The following is a 24,511-nucleotide window of genomic DNA, read 5'->3' on the forward strand; positions in this document are numbered from 1 at the left end:
CTTCAAAATTGGATATCAAGGCTCTGCTCAGACACCAATGTTTATTCCACTATGCAACCAATTCATGCGCAAAGTAAGAAGTTGAGTTCTTTATTTTTCATTTTCTTTGTTTTTTGTCTAATTTTTAAAAAAAAAAGCAAAAAAAAAGCCCTGTAAAGTTTAAGCAGTACAGAAACAGTATAAGGTACACATAATAATTCTTGTATCTGAAAATGTGCAGCCACAGTTTGGAAAAATAAAATACATAGGTTTTCTGTATCTTTCACAGTAACGGTATAAAACAACAGTACGGGCATTGCTAAATTGGTGTCATTTTTGCTATAGCTCTGGCAAACGCCTCACAACCAGAAATCACTTCTTGTACGCTCTGAAAGCAGTACTTGCCAGTGGCAGTACAGCAAAACTGCAGTTTTGGAGCGGCAGAGAAGGAGCGATTTGCCGGAAAAGAAATTTGCAGTTTCTTCCGGATGAAACTGCATAAAAGACGCGGCATCAGGTCGGTGAATAGATTTGCGTACTTGCCTTAATCGGAATCATCTCTATCTACTATATATTTATTTAAGCCACTTTATTTCACAGGACAACCCACAGTCACTGAAAATGATATGTGTTTAGCAATACTGTAATTCCATATGTGTAGAACCTTTTCACAACACAGTAACAACACATTGGAATAAAGCAAGAGATTGCTTATTGGGATCCACCAGAGATGACCCCAACATCAGGAAAACAGTTGTTTTGTTTTGCCTTGTGCAGCTCTTTACAGTCGGTGTCTGCCCACACGTTGCGCCCATGTGGCCTGTCGGCTTTGTGTACCCTGCAGATGTCCTTCCTCCAGCCGCACCGCCTAATCGAGAGAAAACATTTCACGGCGTAGTACAATCACAGCGGTTGGCTACCACTGTGTTTAGTCTTTCCACTAGGGCAGTGTTCCACAAGAGCGTTTCATATAATTGCCATCATAATAACTGGCTCCGCATGAAAAGGGCTTTGGGAAGCTTATGCATTGTGCTGCTCCCTGACTTCACTTAATACTTTCAAAATCCTTGAAAAGGTACAATACTATGTCCCTCTCACGGTTGGTGTTTTACTCTGTCACACGCTGACATCTGCCCTCTGTGTGCTCACTGAAATGACGTACTTTAATATCTTTGACACGAGATGCTGCCGATCAGAATCATTTTCTTTTAGTTATTTTCATAGGTTGGCTCTTTTAATTCACAGTATACATACTACCTCTTCTTATATGCCGTCCGCATGTCCTTGTATAGATTAATGTAGCTGGATATTTAATACACTCTTTCAAATACCTATGAGTGTGTGTTACGTGTGACCACAAGTATTCAGTATAAACAATCCCGACTGGCAAAAGCACCAGAAATCTCCCGACAGTATATGGCTGCATATGGCATTACAAGTGTGAGCACGTGCATTAAATGCATTTAAGTGCGTGTATTATGCAGATTCAAGTGCCAGCATGAGCCGGGGGGTGCAAGTCAAAACATACCAGGGGAACTGATAGACGGGCGTGGAACCCAGCTGTCAGGAAACGCAGGAATACGTGATATGATACCATTTGACATCACAAAAAAGAAATATAAACTACAATCCCCTGCTATCTATTATTTAGAGCACGTGTAAGTGTTTTCAGTTAAAGCTCCTCCAATCCTCCATTCATCTCCAATTCATTATTCAGCAGTGTGATTCCTCCTCGGTGAGTTCGACGCGCTGATGTCGACTGTCCAGCGATCCAGTCGGCCGGGCCAGCTGAGGCTTTGCCAATCAGCCCCCGATGCTGACACAATGATGCCTCGGCCTCCAGCTCAGCCTCCGGCTCAGCCTCCGCTTTGTCCAGGAGAGTGTGCCGTCTCTGATTGGTGCGACTGTACCCCGGCAGACACTTCATCTGCACTAGATTGCACAGCTGGAGTGGCGATAGGTGCAATTTGCAGCAATTCTGCCAGTAATTTCGATATGTATGAGGACCAGAGCAATTCGTAGCCCTCGCCACACACGGCCCAGGTGTTTTAGTCGATGCCTCTCATCGCCAGGCCACAGGTGTATTCCTCCACTTCCCTACTGGCGCTGCCACCAAAATGTGGCTTTGCTCATGCTGCAGAAAAGGAGCTTTAAAAAAAAAAAAGGGAAAGGGGTTTTAATGTCCAGCAGATGTAAAAATTAATGAGCATGAGTCTTCTCATACAGGAAAGTTGAATGAGTACAGCTGGGGTGATTGAAAATTTGATTGAGGATTGATTGAACGGATTTACTGACGACAGCGACAGAAACTCTCGAGGCGAAGGAGACGGCTCCTCCCCTTATAATACCCATTCTATTTTGTTTCATGTAATAATTCATCACGTCATTCTACTGGGTTTTCTTAAGGGCTTTCAATTAAAAAATGCATGCCCCTTTTTCATTAACTTCTACATTACAGTGCCACGTCGTTCATGTCTGGTCAGACATTAGACAACAGAACAACACATAGTTTAACTATTCATAATTTCTAATTCTGCCTCAACTCCTCTGAGCTAAGATACGCATGCATTTCCACCACGTGGCTCCTCTGCTGAATGCTGCTTGTGAATAAGACTCTTAAGGGGAAGGCAATGATAATTGTGAAACATATGTCTGACAACCCAGCGCTACTTTACCCTGTTTGTTTGAGTCATTGCCACGTTGGAGAGCTCTCAGTAGACATATTAGGTGCTCATTCAACTCTTAAGCTCAGGCTTGGTAGCATTTATGCACCCATAACACTTTTGTTGGCCATAATTTTACTTATGGAATTATTTTCTGCTGAATTTTAATCTGGCTTTTCTATTTCACCTGAATTCTACTCCTTAAATCGTGGATTTTGTGGATATTTATAGTACACTAAATGGTCAAATGAGAGTGTGGTGAAAAAATAGAAAGAATATAAATATATGTATATATTTATTTACACACACACACTCAATTCTAATGATGTATGTTGCTTGATTAGCTCTGAACTCTTAGCAACCTCTTTCCAACAAAATAGCAGTGGAGGGTTTGGAGATCCGCGGCCCCATTGGACATTCCCTCGTCTCCTCATGCACCTCATTACTTTGACCCTGGAATCAGAGGAGGGGCTTAGGGAGTCCATCACGCTGGCCTTGCCTGGCCTTAATGTTGTCATGTGCCCATGATCAAAGTCCTCATGGCATCTTGGTTTTCTATTCCAGGCTCATCTTGCCTTGCTCCATGTCGACCCCCCCCCCCCTCCCCTGTTTTTCACTCTCTGTCCGTGTCTTTTCCTTCTCATCTTACACATTCTCTCTGCTCAGTAAGATGTGCTGCTCAGCAATCCTTTTAATGCATTTCACATTTTCACCATTTCACCCTCAAAGGACTCAAGTCATCTGTACGGTTTAGGAAGTCCCTGGTAGAGGCCTTTATGGATTCTGTTGATTTCTCCTAGGACCCAGCCCAGTAACAAATTCTGTTCAGTCTACTCAGCTTTGGGCCTGGCGCAGTTCAAATTCAGTGGGGCCTCAGGTGTGTGTGTGTTAAATGTCTGATACCCAATTGGATCCAAGCGGCCTCGCTATCAGCCTGGTCCAAGTGGTGCAACATGGTCCCTGAAAGGGTCGAATCTTCGGCACAACAGTGTTAACTATGAAGTGGAGAACTTATTAGCTGATAAAATCTGGAGCAGATGAGCTATCCGAGACATTTGTTTAACCACAAATTTAAGCTCATGGTGGGACTAGAGGAAAGGGCAAGGGCTCATAAAAGTCAGTATTCGATGTGAAACGTTCATGGGCTGCATGGGAATCCAGTTTGGATATTTTAGTTTGGACTGAAGTTTTAGACTGACCAACCGTCCACAGAGCCAAGCTGCTAAAGAGTCTAGAAATGACGAGTTGCTACCTTTTTCATTAGTGGCTGCGTATTAATTTATGGCACATCGTAATGTGACCTCTGTCGTGTTCTCCAATACTGTATTTATCTATATGTATTTCAGTCAATTTGAGTGGACCGTCGTGTTTTGGATCAGATCTGGTCATTTCTGGTGGGGGTAGGGCTATTTTGGATCATTCATGGCTGTTCTTGTTTCACTTTAACATTGGTCACTTTTTATGCATCCAGGTAGATCAGGTTCAGAATTTTACACCAGTGAAAACCAGTCTTATACTGTAGTGTGCGGCGTACCGTGGCCTCTTGTTGTTAAGTTGATATTTTAATTTATTTACCCTCTAAAATAATTGTGTCATCTACTGCTAAACCTTGAAGTCAGTGCTGCATACTCAGTGGATTTTTATGCCCGGTCTCTTGCCAGTCCTTCCCATCAAGGTGGGGCTGCTCAGCTCATTTTGTTTCACCTGAGAGCACCTCTAAATATTAATATGGTCTTCTCCCTTGAATTATAGCCTTACAGGACAGCCAGCTCTCTCAGCGTTTGTCTACCTGGCTGTCTTTTTTCCTCCTCCACTTTCCCCCCCGCCGTATCTCCCTTCACTGCTTCTGTGTCAGTCTTTCCACCCCAAAGGTTAATTTCTGATGATATCAGATATGATGGCTTGTTGGCTCTCATTCTCCTCCCTCATGATTTTTATGACTCTAATCTTGCCACTTGAGTCAAATCCCCTCCTCTATTTGGCCTGGTGCATGGTACTGTATTCGGAAGCATTTAGTTCCATAGAGGCGTGAAGTTGAAAGCAAACCCGACATACTATAATGATATCTATCCGAGCTATCTAACATCAGACAGATTCATCTTATATGATGCTAACCAAAATTTAAATCCGCGTGACTTCAAAGATTTAAATGTGTTGTGTCACCCCCGTTGTCTTACCTGCCTCTTCTTTTCAACTTAATCTATTTTGGTTAAGATTAAACGAGGTGGCTGGCTCTGCTGTGGCTGGGACTTGAGCAGCAGTTTTGAGGGTTTCTGCTTGTCACGTCGCTGTTCCTAAGGAGCATCTGAAGTAGAACAATAACATAATACACAGCGCACTCACGCACGCACACACACACACACACACACACTGTCATTGAAGTGCACTCAAAAAGACTCTAATTACGAGGTGGGCTTGTGAAGTGCTCTGCGAAAATCAAAGCTAGCAGAAAATGTTTAAGCAGCCTCCGAGACAACACAATTGCCAACAATTGCAGTTCACATTCAACGACCCATTTCAAAATTACCCACTCCCAATGATATCATTAGAAAAGTTCTAACTACATGTTTGCACCTGGAAGATATTGGGGGGGAAACAGATTTTAGTGAAATATAAATTTTTCATCCATGTGCATCCCATTTTTGTTCTCGCCGTACCTTCAAATTGCACACTTACGATACCCAAAACAATTTTCAACATGCGACTCGGTAATCAGTGATCACTGTCAACTGCATAGTGATAGCAGACATTTTGACTTCCTCCTCTGTGCTCAATTATGTCTGCATGAATTATTCTGCGAGCAAAGGCAATGTTTTATGCATAGTTTATTGTAACAGGACCTCAATACATGAGGAATTTCTGTTTGTATTTTACAAGTGAGACAATGAGATGACGGGAAGGAAGTAAACATGGAGGACGTCTGTGATGACATTTCATAATTGTGACATATTCAGTTAAAGTGCAGGTTTATATACACAAATGGAGTATATGTAATGCATGAGGGTGTGTTTTTATGTATTCTTGATAGTCTTGGTAATGGTCTAAAAAGAGAAAAGACTGACAATAATACATCACTGTGACCTGCCGATAAATTTTGCATCTTGCACGTCACGCCAACCCCTGCCTCTCCCTGTCGATGAATTAATAATAGTCGCTATGGAAAAATGCAGATGAGGAGTGTCTGCGTGGAGTCAAGGCCACTAGCAGCCGTTTAACCACACAAACACACACACACACACACACACACACACACACACACAAGCTTGAATTGTTCAAAGTAGATAAAAGTCGATAACACCTCCGTGTCTCACTGTAAGCTCGCGTTGGCACCAGCAACAAGAGACAAAGCGACCGGTACTCATTTATTTCAGATGAGTAGCCACTGAGAGATGCAATACGACGGGGGGGGGGGAGTGACAGCTGGCGGAGAGATTTCAGCGAGTTGGCAACGGGAGAAAGTCGAGCACAGACGCGGTGTAGTCACAGACACCTCACCATTTGGAAAGATCAGTGAAAAAAAACATGAACCCATCTACAATTTGGTCGTACTATAACTGGCTATGGTTCATGTGTGTTCCCAAATAGCGGCAGTGAACAGTGGAAGCAGCTTCTGGAAGATAAACCCACTAAACCGGTGCTGGTTTGAGAGCACGTTACCCACACCCCACAGCAACAACACCGGAATTCTCCAGCTTGGGATCAATCAAGTACCTATCTATCTATCTATCTATCTATCTATCTACATCTATTCCACATGATTGAAGTTTACATTGCCCTGTAGCCGACTGAATAATGTGAAAGAGAAATGGCCCCCAGGACTTGGACATTAAATTGAATATATATTGAACGACACATAGCTGAGCATCTCAGACCTGAAGCCGAGGAAATAGTTTATGCGTGTGCCTTAGAGCGGTGATAGTCAACCAGGAGTGCTCGTACCCCAGGGGCGTTTAATTTATGCTGTTGCCAGAGGCTACTGGCACTTGTAGCACTTGTATTCCACATGTTGTAATTGACACAGAGACGTCCAAAGGGCAACCTAAAAGCAATTTGTAAATGCTTTAAATGGATATGCACACGTGAAAAATTTACAGTTCAAACTGTTTGTTAAATGTGAAGAAGACATGTTGTAAAAAAAAAAAAGTGACACATGAGTAAGAAAAGCCAGCTGATAGGATTGGAGCAAAAGGGTTAAAATACAGTTCTAAAATACACAAATGAAAAGGTTGGAAGGTAATGAAGACATGGTGAAGAAGCCACAAGTAATGGATGATGGATTGATAACAGCTAACTTAAGGTAAAAAAAATAATATATATATATATATATATATATATATATCCAACCCCCCGCGACCCTTAAATGGATAAAGCGGTAGACGATGAATGAATGAATGAATATATATCCAGTTTTATATAGTTCAAAATGTTAGATAACGTTCTGTTTGAAATTAGCTCTAATGAACACGTTTGAACATGTGGAGCTGTGGGGGCCAATCAGATAGGAAAGGCTTGGAACATAAAGGAGAAGAAGGAAAATACATGTGGAATGACATCACCTCTGCAGGGGCTAAATTTAGCCACGTCCGAGTCCTAGTTCATTCATTCATTCATTCATCGTCTACCGCTTTATCCATTTAAGGGTCGCGGGGGGTCGCTGGAGCCAATCCCAGCTAACATTGGGCGAGAGGCGGGGTACACCCTGGACAGGTCGCCAGCCTATCACAGGGCCACACACAGAGATGGACAACCATTCACTCTCACATTCACACCTACGGTCAATTTAGAGTTTCCAATGAACCTAACCCCATTCTGCATGTCTTTGGACTGTGGGAGGAAGCCGGAGAACCCGGAGAGAACCCACGCATACACGGGGAGAACATGCAAACTCCACACAGAAAGGCCCTGGTTGAACCTTCTTGCTGTGAGGCGAAGGTGCTAACCACTACACCACCGTGCAGCCCCGAGTCCTAGTTGTGTGTTGTTAAATACAATGCTCCGACAAATTAATATACAGTGTTGTATCCTGTGTGGATAACAATATTGGGCCATACAGGAGGTTGCACCTGTGTCTAAAAAACGTTTATCAAACCCGATCTGGAGCGGGTGGTTCATGGGTAACTGTGGAAGTGTATCCCCTGTATTAAGACTGAAAAGTCTCTCCGATAATAGTAGAGCAACTTACCACTTACGAACCCCCTTACGAAAAGGCCAAAGTATTGTATTGTCTAGCTTTAAACAGATAAAAACCCACCAAAACACTCCCTTCCCCTTGAAATACTTTTATGGCAGCGAGCGTTGTCCCTGCAGAATTGTAAGAGTACACAAGGATTAACATTTAATCAAACCTTACATTAGAAGACCACCATTATAACGTCGTCTCTTATCCGGCTGTCTCTCTCCATCACTTAATAGCTCAGTTGCACTGCCTCAGACACAGTTGTGCTTTCAAATGCCGTCCGCCTTTTGTGATCCTGTGCAACTTTTGTCGGTATACGCTGTGCACTTAAACGTGACCCTTGACCATGAAATAATAATGAGCCAGAGCCCAAACGTAGACCTTGATTTAGATACATAATGCCACTATAACATTGCAGTAATCTCTGTGTGCGGTGGGGTGGCAAAATTAAAGTGTGTCCCAGATTGGTTGTATAATTCCTTCTCCACGCCGGCACCCTTGCACACTGCTCATCACATCCACAGAGGCGCATCTCCACACCTGCAGTCATGCTCAACCACCTCCGTCTGCTGCGCGGAGACGACTCCGCGAGCTGCTGGATATAATTCTGTAATAAAGCTGGAGATCTGAATTGTGAGGCTCAGTGAGCTTCTGTCTATTCAGAAACCCATAAGGATTCAAAGGGAACAATATGTATTAATAATATATTGCAAAATGTCTCTGTCTTCAAAGATCAAGCAAGTGACTCCTGAGAGCAGTAATGAGGCTGCTGTGGGCAAAGTGAACAAACATCCCCAAGATCATTATTCCCAAGGTAGACTCAGCCGGGGGAACAGCGCCATGTGTTTGCTGCTGAATAAATAGTTCGGCTCAAATGTTCATTCACCTTGAACATATTCTGTTGAAATTCTTCATTTTGAAATACGGTAAAATCAGACGCTTATGCTCTTTTTCTATCCGTCAAACGCAGAGCGTACTTGTGTGTGCGTCAGTGCAACAAAGCTGCAAAGACATGCTGCCCCCACATTCTTTTTTTTCCCGTCGTTTGAAAGAATTGGGACCATGGCAGCATCCGTAACAGGCCATGTCTCATTCGACGCAGCCAGTCAGTGAACAGTCACCATTCATAATGAAAAGTGAGGGGGTATGATTACAGTCCTGTGTATTTATCAAAGTGAGATCAGGAGCTTATGCTTCAAAGAATACAGTATAGCAGCAAAACATGTATCAAAAAATGTATACCCCTGCCTATAGCCAACATAAAAGATAAAATGCTTAATAAAAGATGAAATATATTTTGTAACATACATACTGATCCTAAAAGTCCTGAATAGGAATTTGTGGGAAGAAACTTGCAAACTGGCAAAGACCCGTCAGGGTTGTGACAGTTAATCTTAAAATTCTTTAGCTTTTTGTCCCACGAAATGTCACAGATGGCTCCGGGGGAGCAGCAAGCCACAGAGTTCAGCACACACCTGTCTCTGTTTTTCTCCCCCCGCGTCTATCTTTTGATGACAAGAGGCGAGCCGACGATCGCGGGGGCCTTTTCTATTCCCCAAGAGCAGACGACAGCGAGCTTTTCAGCAGACGCATGTTCACAGGCGCACTCAACCAGCCTAGCACCCGGTGGCAAAGGGCGCAGCATCCGTCCCCGTGGCCACGGAAATAGTGCGTCCCATTCTAATTCCTCCCCATCCACCATCTCTGTTGAGTAAAACCGCTTGACAGGAAGATAAAGCGAGGGGGAGGGGGGTGGGGGAGACAAAACGAGGAAGGGGTTGAGTTATGATTGGAGGAGGCGGGGAGGAGGAGATGGAAGAGTGCTGCTGCTTTTCCCCTTTTCGGCTGGAACAGTCTCAGGAGCTGCCCCCCAGCAACAGAGGGAGAAAAGCATGATGAATAATTAACTTGGAGAAATGTCACAAGCGGCAGAGAGAAGTGTAATCATTTCTCTCCTGGGTTTATAGATCTGTTTTTGTTTTTTTTATTCTTTTCCTTTATGCCCTGCAGAGTTGCACTGAGACTCTTGAGCACAGGACCGGAACCCGTCCCCTAAAAGCATCCAATACATTCCCCTACACACTTTTCAAATAAATCATTAATATTTGGGCCTTTTAGCAGCATCACAGAGACATCTGGCAGAGGCCCTCTACATTTTTAATCAAGTCATTGATGTCAGTCTCATTAGCTGTAAAATCACATTTAAGGAGAAGGGATCTCTGTTGGTAATGGTTTAATCAATGTCAGGAAGGCTCGAGCTTTGTTTGTCTTTAATTCCAGAGAACACAACATGCCCTCTCCGAATGAATAAAAGATAAACATGACAAATTACTGTCTTCATGTTCTAAACAAGTTCAATTTGTCCCCTTTCCTGTAGACCTCAGAACTGTAAAAAATGAGTAACGGATCACCAAGACCTAGTTTAATGAGGCAATTGCAGATATATATCATTGTTGTTGTCCTTTTTCATAGATTCACCACCCCCCACCCCCCCCCCCCCCACCAAAAAAACTATTGTTTGCTCCCACATGCATTAGTGTGTTCTAAATGTGATGTCCCTGTGTTGCCCAGGATACTCTTTGTCTTTTAGAAATTCTAATATACATAAGTGCAGACACAATGAAGACAAGGTATTTGCTATTTTTAACACCATGGGAGGCACTGCACTTGTTTAGCCTCACGGCTCCAATGCTCGCAAACATTGTGAAGGAGACTGTAAGGACACAGATGATTTAATGACAAAGAATGCTTAAAGATTTCCGTCCTATCAGTGTGCTTGTTAATCCAAATAAGGTTCTTCATCAGTAAACATATTGATTGTTCATGATGAGATGCTGATAGGTGTAAATATTATTTATCGTCTCCTGAGATGACATGGGACAATTATCCTTGTATTGTTTTGCTTGCATGAAAAAAACAAACAAGTGTTGAATTACACTATTAGAGACCTTAAAAGTGCTAATCCAACCTCGACTCAGACTCACATTTTACATGTAGGGTAATTTATTTGTGAAAGTTTACTTTAATTATTTCCCCACAATTACTGCAACATGAAAACATCGCACCAGGTCTACGAAGTAGCATTTTTTTCCCATTACATTGTCATATTGTCAATGTGTGACTAGACTCAGCTGTTAAAGCATATATGTGTCGCAAAGCCATTTTTAGCCCAGTTAGCAGCATAGTTCTCTGGATGGCACGTGGTGTTTCTTTCCTATCTTTATTCAAGGGACCTTTGAGAGCGTTATATCTTCATTTCGCATTCAGATTTTGCAACGCTTTTCCCTCTAGACCCTGCCCTCTCTCTCTCTCTCTCGAATAGCCCCGGCTCGCATGCAACTTTGCGCTGCTCCTGCTCAAAACTGTTCTAAACTCTGATATGCTGCAGCTGCACAAATGTCCCGGGCTTCTGTTTTAAGTCCCTCATGCACCGGCTGCTTCTCTGCCCTCGCAAAACTTCTTCTCTCATATGCTTGCTCTCGCTCTTGGATGCTCGGGAAATGACCCTGTCAATATTGCCCAAGCAATTTGACACTGGACCAATGAAATGGTTAGTGCCTCACTGCGGGTGTGTTCCCCCTTTCTCTCCGTTTGACCAGGTTCAGCAGATCAGTCACCAGCATGCATTGCCCAGAAGAAATCTTTATTTGAATATATTTTCTTTTATACCTTAAAATTTCTAGACTTTTTTTCATAATGTTTCATTTATTTATTTATTTATTCGTGTAGAGTTATTTGTACTTATTTTTAAAATATTTTTGTGCCACTTTCTACATCTCGTGAAGTGCCATTTCAGTTTTGTTGTGTTTTCTGCAGCGGCACAATGACAAAGAAAATCAATGTATACCCGCACATTGTATACTGGCTACTATATAAACTTTCCCGCACCACAGTTTCATAATGAAAATGTTTTACACTACATAAAAGATCCCTCCCGTATCGTTCTGTGCCATTCCTTCATTTGAGAGCTGTCTGCAGCGCTCTTTGCCCCTCTGTCGCTCTCTTTCTCTCTCGTGTGCACCCTCTGTCAAAAACACATTGACCGTCTGTCACAGCACAGGGAGAAATCACTCCGGTGTGGGTGTCCCATTAAAGCATCCATCAAGTTTTTACCGTCCTCAGCAGGCAGGCGGGATTCAGCACACAGTAGACTAGGTAGATACCACTCTCGCTGGGCACTTCCACACGACAGGCGACAGGTGTCAGGCGTCAGGCAGACCTCGGCTCAAGCCCATCGCGACCGGTCAGCTCCAAAAGTTAATTATCTGCAGATACCCTCCTAAGTAATATTACCACCAAGTTTGGTTAAAATCTGTTCATGGGTTTTCAAGTTATTTGGCCCACACACATACAGACATGGATGAAAATAATACCCTGCTACCGGCTATGCCGCCGTGCAGGGTAATCGGGAAGCTTGAATCTTTGAGATGTTATTGGTAAATTTATAGCATGTATGTCCATGTATATGTATGTACCAATATTTTTTGACTATGCAAAGTGTCAGGTGACAGTATTTTTACATAGTAAAAAGGATGATATTAATATTGGCCTACAGATTTAAATACAAGACATCAAAACAAGCCATTAGCTTTTGAAAACATTAGGCCTTGATATGGTCATGATATAGACCTAGAATTCGGAATAAAGGGAGGGTGGAAAGCGCACCCTAATTGGCCATCTAACGGGTGTAGGAGGAGAGCAGTTTTTTGGCTCTCTGCTAAACTTCTATTTAATGGCAAATCAGTGAGACGAGGGAAGAGCCTCTCCCCAACGGAGCAATCAGCATGTTAATACTGAAGCAAAACACCTCAAAACCCTCCCTTGTATTAGAACCCATTTTGAATAACCTAACAATAGCATTTAATTAACAGGAAGTTGCACCTGAGCATTTAGATTTGAACCAAAGTAGTCTCTGTTGTTATTCCACTTGTCTTCCTCTTTAATTATTCTGAATTACAGTCTCACTGAGATTCTCTGGGGCTTTAATTAGAGAGTGAATTAAAGTTATGTAAATACAGTCTGAAGCCACAGACTCTTTAAATAGAGTTGTGTTGCATCTGGTATATTTTTCTATCTTTCTTTTTCTGAAATAGAAAACAAGTCTTTCTTTTGAAGTTTGTCAAATCACTCCAGGGTACTTTTCCCTTTGGTGTCTGTGTGGATTGATACTTTTTCTCAAAGGGCTATGACACAAAAAAAAACTATTTCTGCAAGTGAGACATTTCTGTTTCTTTGAATGCACATGGAAATATCATGTTGTTGAATATTTCTATTCTTGTATTGCAACCAACTGCAAACTGGCCCCCAACAAAGTTACCCGCCTATGAATGTATTAAGGACTGAATTTACCGCTCATTCACTGTGAGATTGAAAATAGAGAGATCGGCCTCCCATCGGGCTGGATTAAATCCAAACTAAGTGGCCGGGCCGAGGCGTTTTTTGAATAGCAATGTGTTCTTGTCAGCTATGCTTGTCTTTAAATTAGCCCTAAACTTCAGACAATGTGCTCTCTGACTGCTTCTCTGCACAGCGACGGAATTCATATCAGGCAAAGTAAGTTTAACGTCTGCAAGCTTTAAATAGGATAATGCGTTCCTTTGGTGATGATTGCGGTAGGTGGTAAAATGACAGTGTGCAGGTTCATAAGAACACCGTCTTTCCTGTGGTGCAGCCACTTTCATGCTGATTCTGAGCCATATTAAAGGAGAGCTGAAAAACAAACCTTCAGCCAGCTATTGCAGTCTACAGCTCCCTCTACATGCTGTAAACCCAACCCTCCTTCTTGACCAGGAAGCCTTTGAAGCTTTTCCATCAGTGCCCACTTTCAAATGCCGCTACTTTCTAGTCTCTCAGACAAACACTGCGAATGCATGGAGTGCATTTGCAAGCTGGTTAACGGAGTCTTGCGGCTGAGTTCACTGTTGTTTGTCTTCCTGCCTCGGATTTTGTGTTTAAGGCGCCCAGGTTGAGTTCCTCCTACTCCGCGCTGCCTGACACACTATTCCTCTTTGTACCTTTGATCAACCCAGGAGAGGAAATCTTGCCCTGGGAAGAGCCATCACTCCAACACAGCAGGGGCAAGCATAGAACAGGAGGGGGCAAGGAAGAAGGGATGGAAAGCCCTTTCCCTCTGGCACTTTCTGTCTCATACGCTCACTCTAAAGGTTCGAGAAACAATTAAAAGAGGGGCTCGGGGCATCCAATGAAGTGACGGCAAGCTCCAACCTTTTCAAAGTTCCGACAGGTGGACGGGAACTGCGAGTGTGTCTCATTTATGAAATGGGCCTCAGAAGGAATTTTAGCATAAGAAACACTAAATCAAGGATTAGTAAAAGAAAGCACTTACTTACTGTTTACCTCTAACAAAAAAATGCGTTTAGGATTTAGTCACTACTATGGTGATGATGATTGAAATGAGGTTTAATCAAGGGTGTTCCTTTTATTCATGGCTAACTTTTTAATCATCTGCACAAAATCAAAAGTTAAGAGGGATATTTAAATGCGTGAATGGACACATTTTTTTTCTCTTAAATAAATGAGGTTCTACCTGCAAAACCACAAAACTCATTGTCACGATCATAAGCATCCAACAATAAGAATTGAATTAAACACACACCTGTTTTTTATATCTTTTCTTTTCTGTAATGGAGTAGATTGAATTGGCCTACTGAGTCTTGACCTCCCTGCTTTAGCAAACACCCAACGAGAACACCGCAGGTATTTCTTCTCTCCTCAGTTCGCCCAAAGGGAACTGAAATTCTCACATCAGCACTACTGCAGCAAGAGCGAGAGAGCGAGAGAACTTCTGAATATGTTCATTATCGGGCCACAGATGTTGTGGACCTTGCTGCTAAATTTAAAATTTCTCTCTTCAATATGAAAAATGTTGACGTTTGTAATGAGTCAGTTCACCGTCTTTGATGTTCATAGACAGCTCGGGCAATAATGAAGACATGGATATAAAAACGTTCTCACCTGGATAAGACTGTGGGGCCCTACTTCTCATGCTACAGTCCACAGTTCAGCCTTCCTATTTGATTTGTTTCTCCTTGTAATCTTCATAGTTTTAAACAGTTGCAACAGAACAATAAAGCGGGTAACCTTGATCTTTTATTACTATTTTATTCTCACCACTCATGCATTACATGGTCAGCTTCAATTTTACAGCATCTCCTTTATTGGAAACCCTACCTTGTCATAGAAAATTGAAAAGAAATAACAGACAAATGTACAATTGTTGGAGATGGGCAATGAATTTTTGCTTTTCTGTTTTGTTAAGCAGAATTTGCTCCATTCTGCCAGATATAGTTGACATACATGTTCACAGTTAGAACATACTGAACAGGAGTTGAACACCGTCACTACATATCTATTCGCGGGGGTCAATCAGAATGTGTTTTTCCATTAAAAATTGATTCAGACAAACTCTAGATTCCCGGTTCCAACTGTATGTCACTTTAAACCTTAATTGTTTGTGTCATTCATTCGTTGGAATTCCCTCTATATTGATTGGGTGGATTCTGCTGGTCTCTCCATCCTCGTTTGGGAACTACAGCGCGAGCTGCAGACAGCCCGCACAGTTCTGAAACCCTAATCGTGTTTTGGCAAGAAACCCTACACATGCGAGGGCAGACTCTAAATGGGACAAAAACCATATTACGTCTTATTTTCCAGAACATGTACGGCGTGAGAGGCTGCTGAAATAGCTTTATATTGTTTGCTGAGAGCAATGGTGGTACTTTGCAATGGATCTTTTTTTTTTAGTCTGTGTCTCGCTCTATTTTCCACCCTGTAGGGCTGAAGCAGATCCACGCCCTGTCCATCCAGGGGAACTACGAGCTCCGTATCGACTTGGAGGACTTTGAAAATAGCACCGCATACGCCCAGTATGGTACCTTCGGCGTGGGCCTCTTCTCAGTGGACCCCGATGATGACGGTTACCCTCTGACTGTGGGAGACTATTCTGGCAACGCAGGTATGTGTCCTCGGTGATCTATTTAAACTTTGCTTGCAAGAGCTGTCGTGCTGATTAGTCTATGCTACTTTTCCTTTTTGCGTCAACACATTTATTTTCCATCTAACCCAGTTGCAAACACCCACGTCACAGCAGGGGGATAAACTTCCAGCCAACTTCCAGCACATGCTGCCTTCCATTAAAATAATGGCGTGTTATGTTTACAGTGCTGTAGTTGTGTCAACTAGTGGAACCACGCAGACAGTTGCACAGAGAGAGAGAGCGACTGGTCCCCAACCATCAGATCCAAGCCAGCAACCTGTCACCTTGATTAAATTACTGCCAAATAATTGCACTGCTTGACCTGCAGTGTAACCCCCCCCCCCCCCCCCCCACTAAAAAAAAAAACTGCCGTTGAAATGAAGCAATTTAAGGGACCTTTGGGGAGCTCGGCTACGAGAACCCAGAGAGAATGGGGACAGATATGAGATATGGAGCGAGGGGGAGAAGGGAGGACGCGCGAAGTAACTAGGATGGAGGAATGAAGGGGACAGGTGTGAGGGGGAGAAGAGAGTAACAGAAGCGAGGAAGCGCTAAGTAAATATGAGGAGAGAGGAGTCTCTGGGACAGAGGAGGCAGACAGAGTAAATAAAGGGAACGGGGAAGGGAAAAATGTGTTGCGTGTTAACTTTTCGCCCAGACACAGTGTCTGCTGAAAAGTCCTGTCATGGGTCTCCTATAGTCTGTCCTCAGCGAGGCCTAACCTCACCTTGAACTCCTCTGCTTGCTATGCATTCGGATTCCAGTCTAATAAAGGGCACTCTCTCTGGATGCTGAAGCTCTCTCCTCAGCATCCCTCTGCTACTGTTGTTATTATCATCATCATCATCATCATCATCATTATTATTAGTAGTAGTAGTACTCTGCTGCGGCTGCTTTCCGATCAGCTGACAGGTGCTCATTTGGGTCAGGGGAGCAGCTGCACCTACATGGGCATCAGAGGCGGCTGCCAACCCCCCAACCACAGAGGTGACATCCAGGGCCTTGCAAATGAGCCTTTAAGTGTCGTCGTCCCCCCCATCATTGACGTCTTTGTGCCGTTCCATTGTCTTTGTTCTTTCTCCCCCACCATCTCTGTCCTCCCGATGATCGAGCCGCACGCGATGTGAATATCAGACATGTCTGTCAGACGACTCTTCCCGCTGACTGGTTGCCATGGTAATGCCAAATGGAGAGCAGAGTAGGACAGAGAGAGGGTAAGGAGCTGGCCGGCCACATCCTGGGCAATTAGGGGTTGTTTGATGCCCTGACAAGCTGTTAGCCAGCACCTGATGGCTGGTGAGCTCTCTCTCTCTCTCTCTCATTCTGCTCTCAGCTTTATCGTTCTATCCACTTCTGGTCACAGTGTGAAGCCGGCTTTATAAAGAAAGGAATGGACAGAGGGGGAGTACGGGGAGTTTATTGAACATTATGAGCTCTCTGAATATCCATTTGCGGGAAACTTCACTGCAGTGTGTGTCTACCGCAGTATGGGCACGGATGTTGCCTTCATTATACCTGTACGCCTCTCGGAACAGCGGTTTGCAAATCAGTTATCGATGTGGAGAATTTGCCAGCGAGAAAATCTTTAAGTGAGTGAGTAGATCTTTTCAGCTCTGCTTTTTGATTGTGCAGATCAGTCTCTCCATGAAGGCCACGATTAATGGCACCTGGGTGATGCAACTAACGTGTGCCGCATGCCTGCAGTGGTTTTACATCACTGTCATATTCACAATTACAGATTGAAGACTGGGCCGCTCATTGACTGCTGTGTATGTGTGGATCTGAACCAGTGACAAAAATATATAACAGAAGTTAACACACGTGATCGAGTCCACAAACTGTGTTTTCTCTCCTCTTCTAACATTTCCTTCACTGACAGACATCCTGAAGTAATCATGGGAGATGGGGGTGGGTGTTATCAAAAATGGGAAGATAAAAAGGTCACCACAGAACCTCTGATAAATTGGCCACAAGGCGTTCTGACCTACTGCTTTAGATATTGAGACTCAATACTCTGGAGAACTGTGGAGCTTTCTTTTTTTTTTATTCCATCCTCCCCCTTTCTTTATAGAAATGATTAATTGAAAAGTCCTATGCCATTGTGCAGTTAATCCATTGTGGATATGTCTAATTACTGGTCCCTGGTATCAGATCCAGTGTGTTGGTCAGAGACACGGACAAGATGCAGTAGCTGTTGCTTAAAAAGTTTTTCTTTTCTTTAGTCTCCCATCCGCCTTTTAGATAAACCTGTATTTATATTTTACCTTTTGAATACTCCACGCGCTGCCACATGAAAGTGTTGTTGTGTGTCTTTTCCCGCCGTAGGCGACTCTCTGCTGAAGCACAATGGAATGAAGTTCACCACCAAAGACAGGGACAACGACCACTCGGAGAACAACTGCGCCTCCTTCTACCACGGTGCCTGGTGGTACCGCAACTGCCACACCTCCAACCTCAACGGCCAGTACCTGCGCGGTCAGCACACCTCCTATGCGGATGGCATCGAGTGGTCCTCCTGGACTGGCTGGCAGTATTCACTCAAATTCTCTGAGATGAAGATGCGACCCACCCGCGACACTGAAAAAAAATGAACATGACAAACAAAGAAAGGGAAAAGAAGAGGAAAATTTTTTGAAACGGTACAATCCAGACAGCTAGGCAGAATAATTTCTCTCCATATTGTTTATCCACTAAAACATAACTCTTTGAGTTTAGTTGACTCTTGCTGTTTTCCCCTCGATGTGTCTCATCCTTGTTGCTCCTCTTCCCGCATCACTCAGCTATAGTAGTCATGCTGGCTGCCATAATCCCTCCCCTGGTCCCTTTCTTAAAACAAAAAGAAGAAGAAGAATAATAATGTATTCGTGACGCCCTCATTTTTGATCATTTGGTTCCGCGAAAAACTGCACAGCAGAGCCCCGAGAGCCCACAGCCCACTGCGCAAGCTTTACTCAGTTTGACGTGGTGGTCCAACCGTCTCCCTACAGAATCACACACCAGTGATTTTCCTCCTGGCGTGTAACTCTGACCTCCCGTCTGTGCTGACATGGCACTTAGACTGTCGTTCAGTCTCACTGCCCATCGCAATCTGTGAGTGGAGAGGGCTGCTCCCAACATGACATAGAAAGATGACAACCCTAAACAGGAATATGGGAAGGAAGGAAAGGGGGGGGGGGGGGGCGGCGACAGGCGTGAACACCCATTGTCTTTCGCCTCCGTGTCAGCACGTCAGTCTCCCATGCCCGAGGTTGTGAGATCGAGCCCGACCAGTGCGATCAGTAAAACACAAAGAGGGAAAGCCCACTCCCGTCACACTAGCATTTTTTTTTTCTCGTACGGTTCACTGAAGGCCGCCGCACCCCCTAGTCAAAATACGTTCCCGGGCCACGAAAAGAAGTGTGGCGCTCCACCGTGCAGTGTGGAGCGCCACACCCGGATTTGTGTGAAATAAGATCCGTCAGTGTCTCGGATAATGAGCGGGAGGCGGAGGCAGCGGGAACGAGGAAACAATTGGACGAGGGCTAAATTAGTCGGCGGAGAGGAGGGCAGAGGGAATCAAAGGGGGGAAGTGGAAGACGCAGATGAATCAGAGAGATGAGAAAAAGAACGAGACGACGGAGGATCTCATTCATCTGACTTGGGCCATTAGTGAGCATATTGGGCAATGTCTGATCCGCCTGCCAGCTGAGAACTGGCCAACTGATGCAGCTCCACAGATGGCAACCCAGCACTGTGTGTGTGTGTGTGTCTGTGTGCGTGCGTGTGTGTGTGTGTGTGCAATTTGTTGTGAGACAGACAGAGTTTTCTAACTATCAGTTTCCTGTCGAGAGTTCAGCAGAGCATCTCGAATCCCCACAATGTTTAGCGCGGACACACTAAACACGAGAAACATGATGCATGGCTGGCTTACCTCCGCTCTCTCCATCAAGTGATCAACACGGAACAACAAAGCCTCTAAAGTATGGACATGTACGAGACCGGCGACGGGTGGAAGGAGACCTTTGGGACCACGGAATGAATGTTGAACCTAAAGACTGTCTCATATTTGCCTCGTTGGTCTCATTTCGTTGAACCTGTTTGGGGCCTCTTTTTTTGCCAACAACTCCTATTCCCACCTCTATGGTTTGTTCATTTCTTGGGGGGGGGGGTTCTGTTCTTATTCTCCCTTCCAGGTGATTAGTTTGGGATTTGTTTGTGTGACACGGTTTGTGAAACAGAAAGTACGTTGCTGTAAAATAAGTCACTTTTTTCTTTTATTTTGGAGTGGGAACTCTAGTGAGTGTCGCACAAACAACATTGCCGAAAGCAAACAAAATAAAAAGGAAAAAACATGTTATAAAGAAAAAAATACACTAAGTCAACATGAGGGCGGGAAATTGTGAAATCCCGAATTTTCCGCCTCTCTCCTTTTCTTTTTTTTTAAATCGGTGAATCAACTTTTTGCAGTTTCAGCGGTTTTCTTTGGATGTACTGAAAAGCTTTAAAAAGAAAAAAATATCTGTAGATTTTAATGTACAGTGTGTATGACTTTTAGAGCATGTGAATCTGTTTTCTTACTATGCTACAACACAAAGAGAACTGAAGCACATGGACTTAAACAGAATCCACCGGGTACAGAACAAAAACAGAAAAAAAGTGAAGCCAGATGCATTAACAGAACATTTTTCCTTCCCTCCAGCTGGAATGACAGGTGGGAGGGCCCGCACTGCTCTGAAAGTCAGATGTGAGTGGAAAGGAGGAGTGTGTTCAGGCCTCAAGCACATGCCCGTTCAAATCTGCAGCACAAATATGAATCTTTTTACAGAGGCACAATACGGGAGAGATTTGGACGCTCTCGGCACATAAGCTGCCTCGCTGGATGTTTCGCGACCTTTCTGACACCTTGGCTCCGTGAAGGTCCTCTGGCAGTGACGAGACAGTTTTTGGATGTGTGCTGAAGAATGTCGCGCCCCCCCCCCTCAACTGATGGAGAATTAACGCGTAGCACTGAGCAATGTTTCGCCCAATACCTCTTGACACTGGAACAGCTGTGATGTTTTTCTGTCATTCGCCGGTGCTCGGAACCGTCTCCCGTCGCTCTGTGTGTGTGTGTGTGTGTGTGTGTGTGTGTGTGTGTGTGTCTCTGCAGCACCACGGCTGTCCAACATCAAAGCACAGACACGTTACAAGCGCGTGGTGATGGTATCAAGGCACAGAGTGGGATGCGTGACAATGTCAGGGGATACAGCAAAGTGTGTCAGAAGCCACTTAAGGAGACGGAATTGGACTACGCGTGAGATCGAATCCGTGTGCGTGTGCGTGCGTGCGCGCGCGTGTGTGTGTGTGCGTGCGTGTGTGCGTGTGCGCGTGCGTGTGCTCAACAGAGCGTCTACAGTCGTCTCTGTGTGTACATATATATGCACATGCTTTGGTTTGTCCATGCCGGTGTGCATGAGACAGGCGAGAGAGAGAGAGAGAGAGAGAGCGGGAGGCTGATTGCGTCTCTCTGTGGAACTTTGAAGTCATGTGATGCTTATGTACAACTTGCCTCCCCCATGCTATTTGTGTTGATTAACGGAGAGAAAAAAAATTATAATGAACTATTACTTATTGTGATCGTGAACCCATTAGAGTGGACACCGACTCCTGGTACCGTGTTGACCTGCGCTCCCGCCCTGAAACCCCTTGACAACCCACTCCCAAAAATCTCTGTTCACCTCAACACAACATTGTGCTCCTTGTATTCGTTAATGCCCCCCCCCCCTTGTTATTTAACTGTAGAGACACGTATTATTATTATTATTATTTGCCACGCACCCCCTCCACGTGTTTGTGGAGGGAAAGCCTCCGCTGCAGCTTGCTAAGACTCCAACGGAAGAGATGATAAAAGAGCGAAATCTGAGGCTCTAATCATTCCGAGTTATCCCGCTCATTACAGTGCATCAGCCCCGCCCTGATCGATCCCCGAGGTCCCCTAACCCTCTCACTCTCTTACTCCATACCTTCTTAATTGCCTTAGCCTCCGCTGCCAATTCCCACCCTAAATTCTCCTCTCTTCTCCCTCTAGCTCCAGACTCCCAGCATCTTTATTGCTCTGCTGTTTGCCCCCACATGTGCTCCTCCGGTCCCAGCGCAGAACTAACTGTTTTCCTTTTTCTTTCATCTTTGGTGAAGTACTATAGATTGTTTTTGCTGAATCTTGATAATGTGTTTTAATGTTCTCGTCGACATTTAATAAACATTCACATTTTATAAATGGGGAACACCTGAAGCGTCTTCTCTCCCCCCCCCTCTCAGTGCAGCCATGCATGCGTATGTGACACTGCAGTTGAGGATTTGAGTGTTTTTAATCTGAAAATGCTGATGTGACCAAGCTGAACAAACAATTGCAATTTAAAGGTCGAAGAATCAAAAACCCTTTTTCGGGACATCCACCACCTTAAAGTAACAATAGAAAAGGCCTCATGCCTAGTTCACATGTTTTTTAGCCCAATTTTCCACTCACCGTCAAATTGTGGAACTCGTGGACAAAAGCCCCAGATCGGAGGCAAATGGGCGCTCAAACGAACTCTTCAAATAAGTGGTGGCTGGTCAACAAGTCGCTGCCTCCCACAAGCAGGAAAAACCATCTTGGTGAATCGGCAGCAACCACAGCCAGTCAGAGCTCTTTTTTCCTTTTTAATGCTCCATCTGAGAGCAGGATGACGCTGAGGATCAGAGAGGTGTCTCTGTGTGGACAGTTGTGTAACTGTATTTCAGTCCGTGTGCGCGTTATCAGACTTGCAAATGTGTCAAGGAATCTGCAAATGCGTACTGAGATTTGTGAATGTGCACAAGAGGGCAACATGAGGACACCATGCAGTGCGATCAGAGAGAGCACTTCGTGTAATGTCAACTGCACAGAGATCCGACGCCTTTGAAAGGCGTGTTGTCTGAACTTGGCCTTACCTCACTGAGAATGTAAATCTGCTTTAGGGACGGTGCTGATAGTTTTGGCTCTAGTTGCAGATTTCTTTTTTTAATGTAACTTTTCTGTCCAAGCAACGTTTCTTTGTCTGATTTATGCCAAAATGTTGTTGTTTTTTGCAACGTCTACCTGCGCGGAGCCATTACCACCAAGAACAATATTATACAGCATGATTGCTTTATTAGAAATTGGTAAAATATATGAATAGAGATAAAAACGACAGGCCAAGTGGGAATATGTGATCTAATTAATTCGCTTTTGGGTACGCTGCCAGCGAGTGGCCTTGGTCAAACTTTGCAGGGCTGTCACGGTCATAATGAAAGCAATAAAACATTGGAATTCAAAAGGCAGGTCGCCGTTTCAACATTTCTACTGTATAATGGATGAAATGAAGGATTCCTGGCAGCGATTGGTTCAATGAAGCCGTCTGCATTCATACCCAGTTACTGCGGGACTGGGAAGAATACTTTAAATCCTACTACGCCACAGAGACGGGAATGAAAAAAGAACAGAACAAATATTGATACCATGACAAAATGTTCAAGCTATTTCACATAAGAATTTTTGTCACAGAGGCCTTTGTCAAAAGTCTTCCCTGCAGTAATGCCCCAAATACTTAGCAACATTAACATTCATTTTAAGTCTTGTTACAATGTGGACACTGCTGATATTTTTCAATTAGCTTGTTCTGCAATGTCCATTTCATCCCCACACAAACATTTAGAACATTGGAAATGCTGGCCCTGCACTGCCATTTAAACATTTCTATAATTCCACAGCTACTTAGTTTTACTTGACCGAATCGCATTGCCTCATTGCTTTCTGTTTACTATTACTATTGCTTTTCCATATTTTAGTTGTGCTGTTAGAGCCTGTGTACTTTAACTGACTCTGTTGAAGCCTGTTGCTGCAGCTGAAACATCAACAGTTTCATTTTAGTTCATATAAAATACAGTTCTGTCCGTCTGTCTGTTCCCGATCCAGCGATGAGGTGAATTCTCAGATCATGCTGATGACAAGCTGGGTGACAGTGACTAAGCAGCACCACTTGCGTAACTAGCGGTTGTCGCCTCGCAGCAAGAAGGTTCTGGATTCCTACTCCGGTCCGAACCACCCAGGGCCTTTCTGTGTGGAGTTTGCATGTGGAGGAGTGCTCAGTCAGTCCCACCCCCCACAACTCTATATATGGGGTGAGGTCAATTTGTCAAATTGGCTTAGGAAGTGTCCTAAATCTTGAAGTACCTAAATCTAGTTAAGTTAAGTATTTGATCAGCAGCCATGATAAGAGTTGTTCGGATTCCCTTAATGCATAGGAAAGGAGCTTCAGTGTTTCCTTTCCTATCTCCTTTAGCATAGGGTACTATACGAAAGTAAAGGAGATATAGACGCCCCACAATTCATTGCGGCAGCGATATGTAACGTGACGTGACACGCACGGACGTAAACGATTCAATCCGAAGAAGAAGAAGTAGGAGAGTATGAATATGACCCCGAAGAGACGCACGTCATCATCTCAGTTACTGTTGCATATGAATCATTTACATCTGATGTCACACGGTGGTAAAACACACTGAAACATGCTGATGGAGCCGCTGCGTTTTTTGTAGTTCATCTTCGGGAATGTGTAGTTTCACCACGGCAGACGCACGTCAACAACATCCGCCGTCGCGTGACGACGTAGTATAGTGAAAGTGGAGTCGGATTCTCTGAGCAGCGCTGTCGGCTTTTCCTAAGTCCTATGAGTTCTCCTT

General features: G+C 44.1%; 1 protein-coding gene across 2 annotated transcripts in view; it reads left to right on the forward strand.

Moving 5' to 3' along the window:
* fibcd1b (fibrinogen C domain containing 1b) overlaps positions 1-23,075 on the forward strand; it is a 97,502-nt gene extending 74,427 nt beyond the window's left edge. The window contains exons 6-7 of one of the 2 annotated variants that reach the window (XM_035608811.2): positions 15,614-15,793; positions 18,140-23,075. In XM_035608811.2, the coding sequence (XP_035464704.1) occupies positions 15,614-15,793; positions 18,140-18,405 (446 nt within the window). In that variant the 3' untranslated portion in view covers positions 18,406-23,075. The remainder of the gene's footprint in view (positions 1-15,613; positions 15,794-18,139) is intronic. The other variant, XM_035608810.2, reaches the window with a different exon arrangement.
* Positions 23,076-24,511: the final 1,436 nt, after the last annotated feature.

Source organism: Scophthalmus maximus, chromosome 20 (assembly GCF_022379125.1).
Source record: "Scophthalmus maximus strain ysfricsl-2021 chromosome 20, ASM2237912v1, whole genome shotgun sequence".
In the NCBI taxonomy this organism is placed as follows: Eukaryota; Metazoa; Chordata; class Actinopteri; order Pleuronectiformes; family Scophthalmidae; genus Scophthalmus; species Scophthalmus maximus.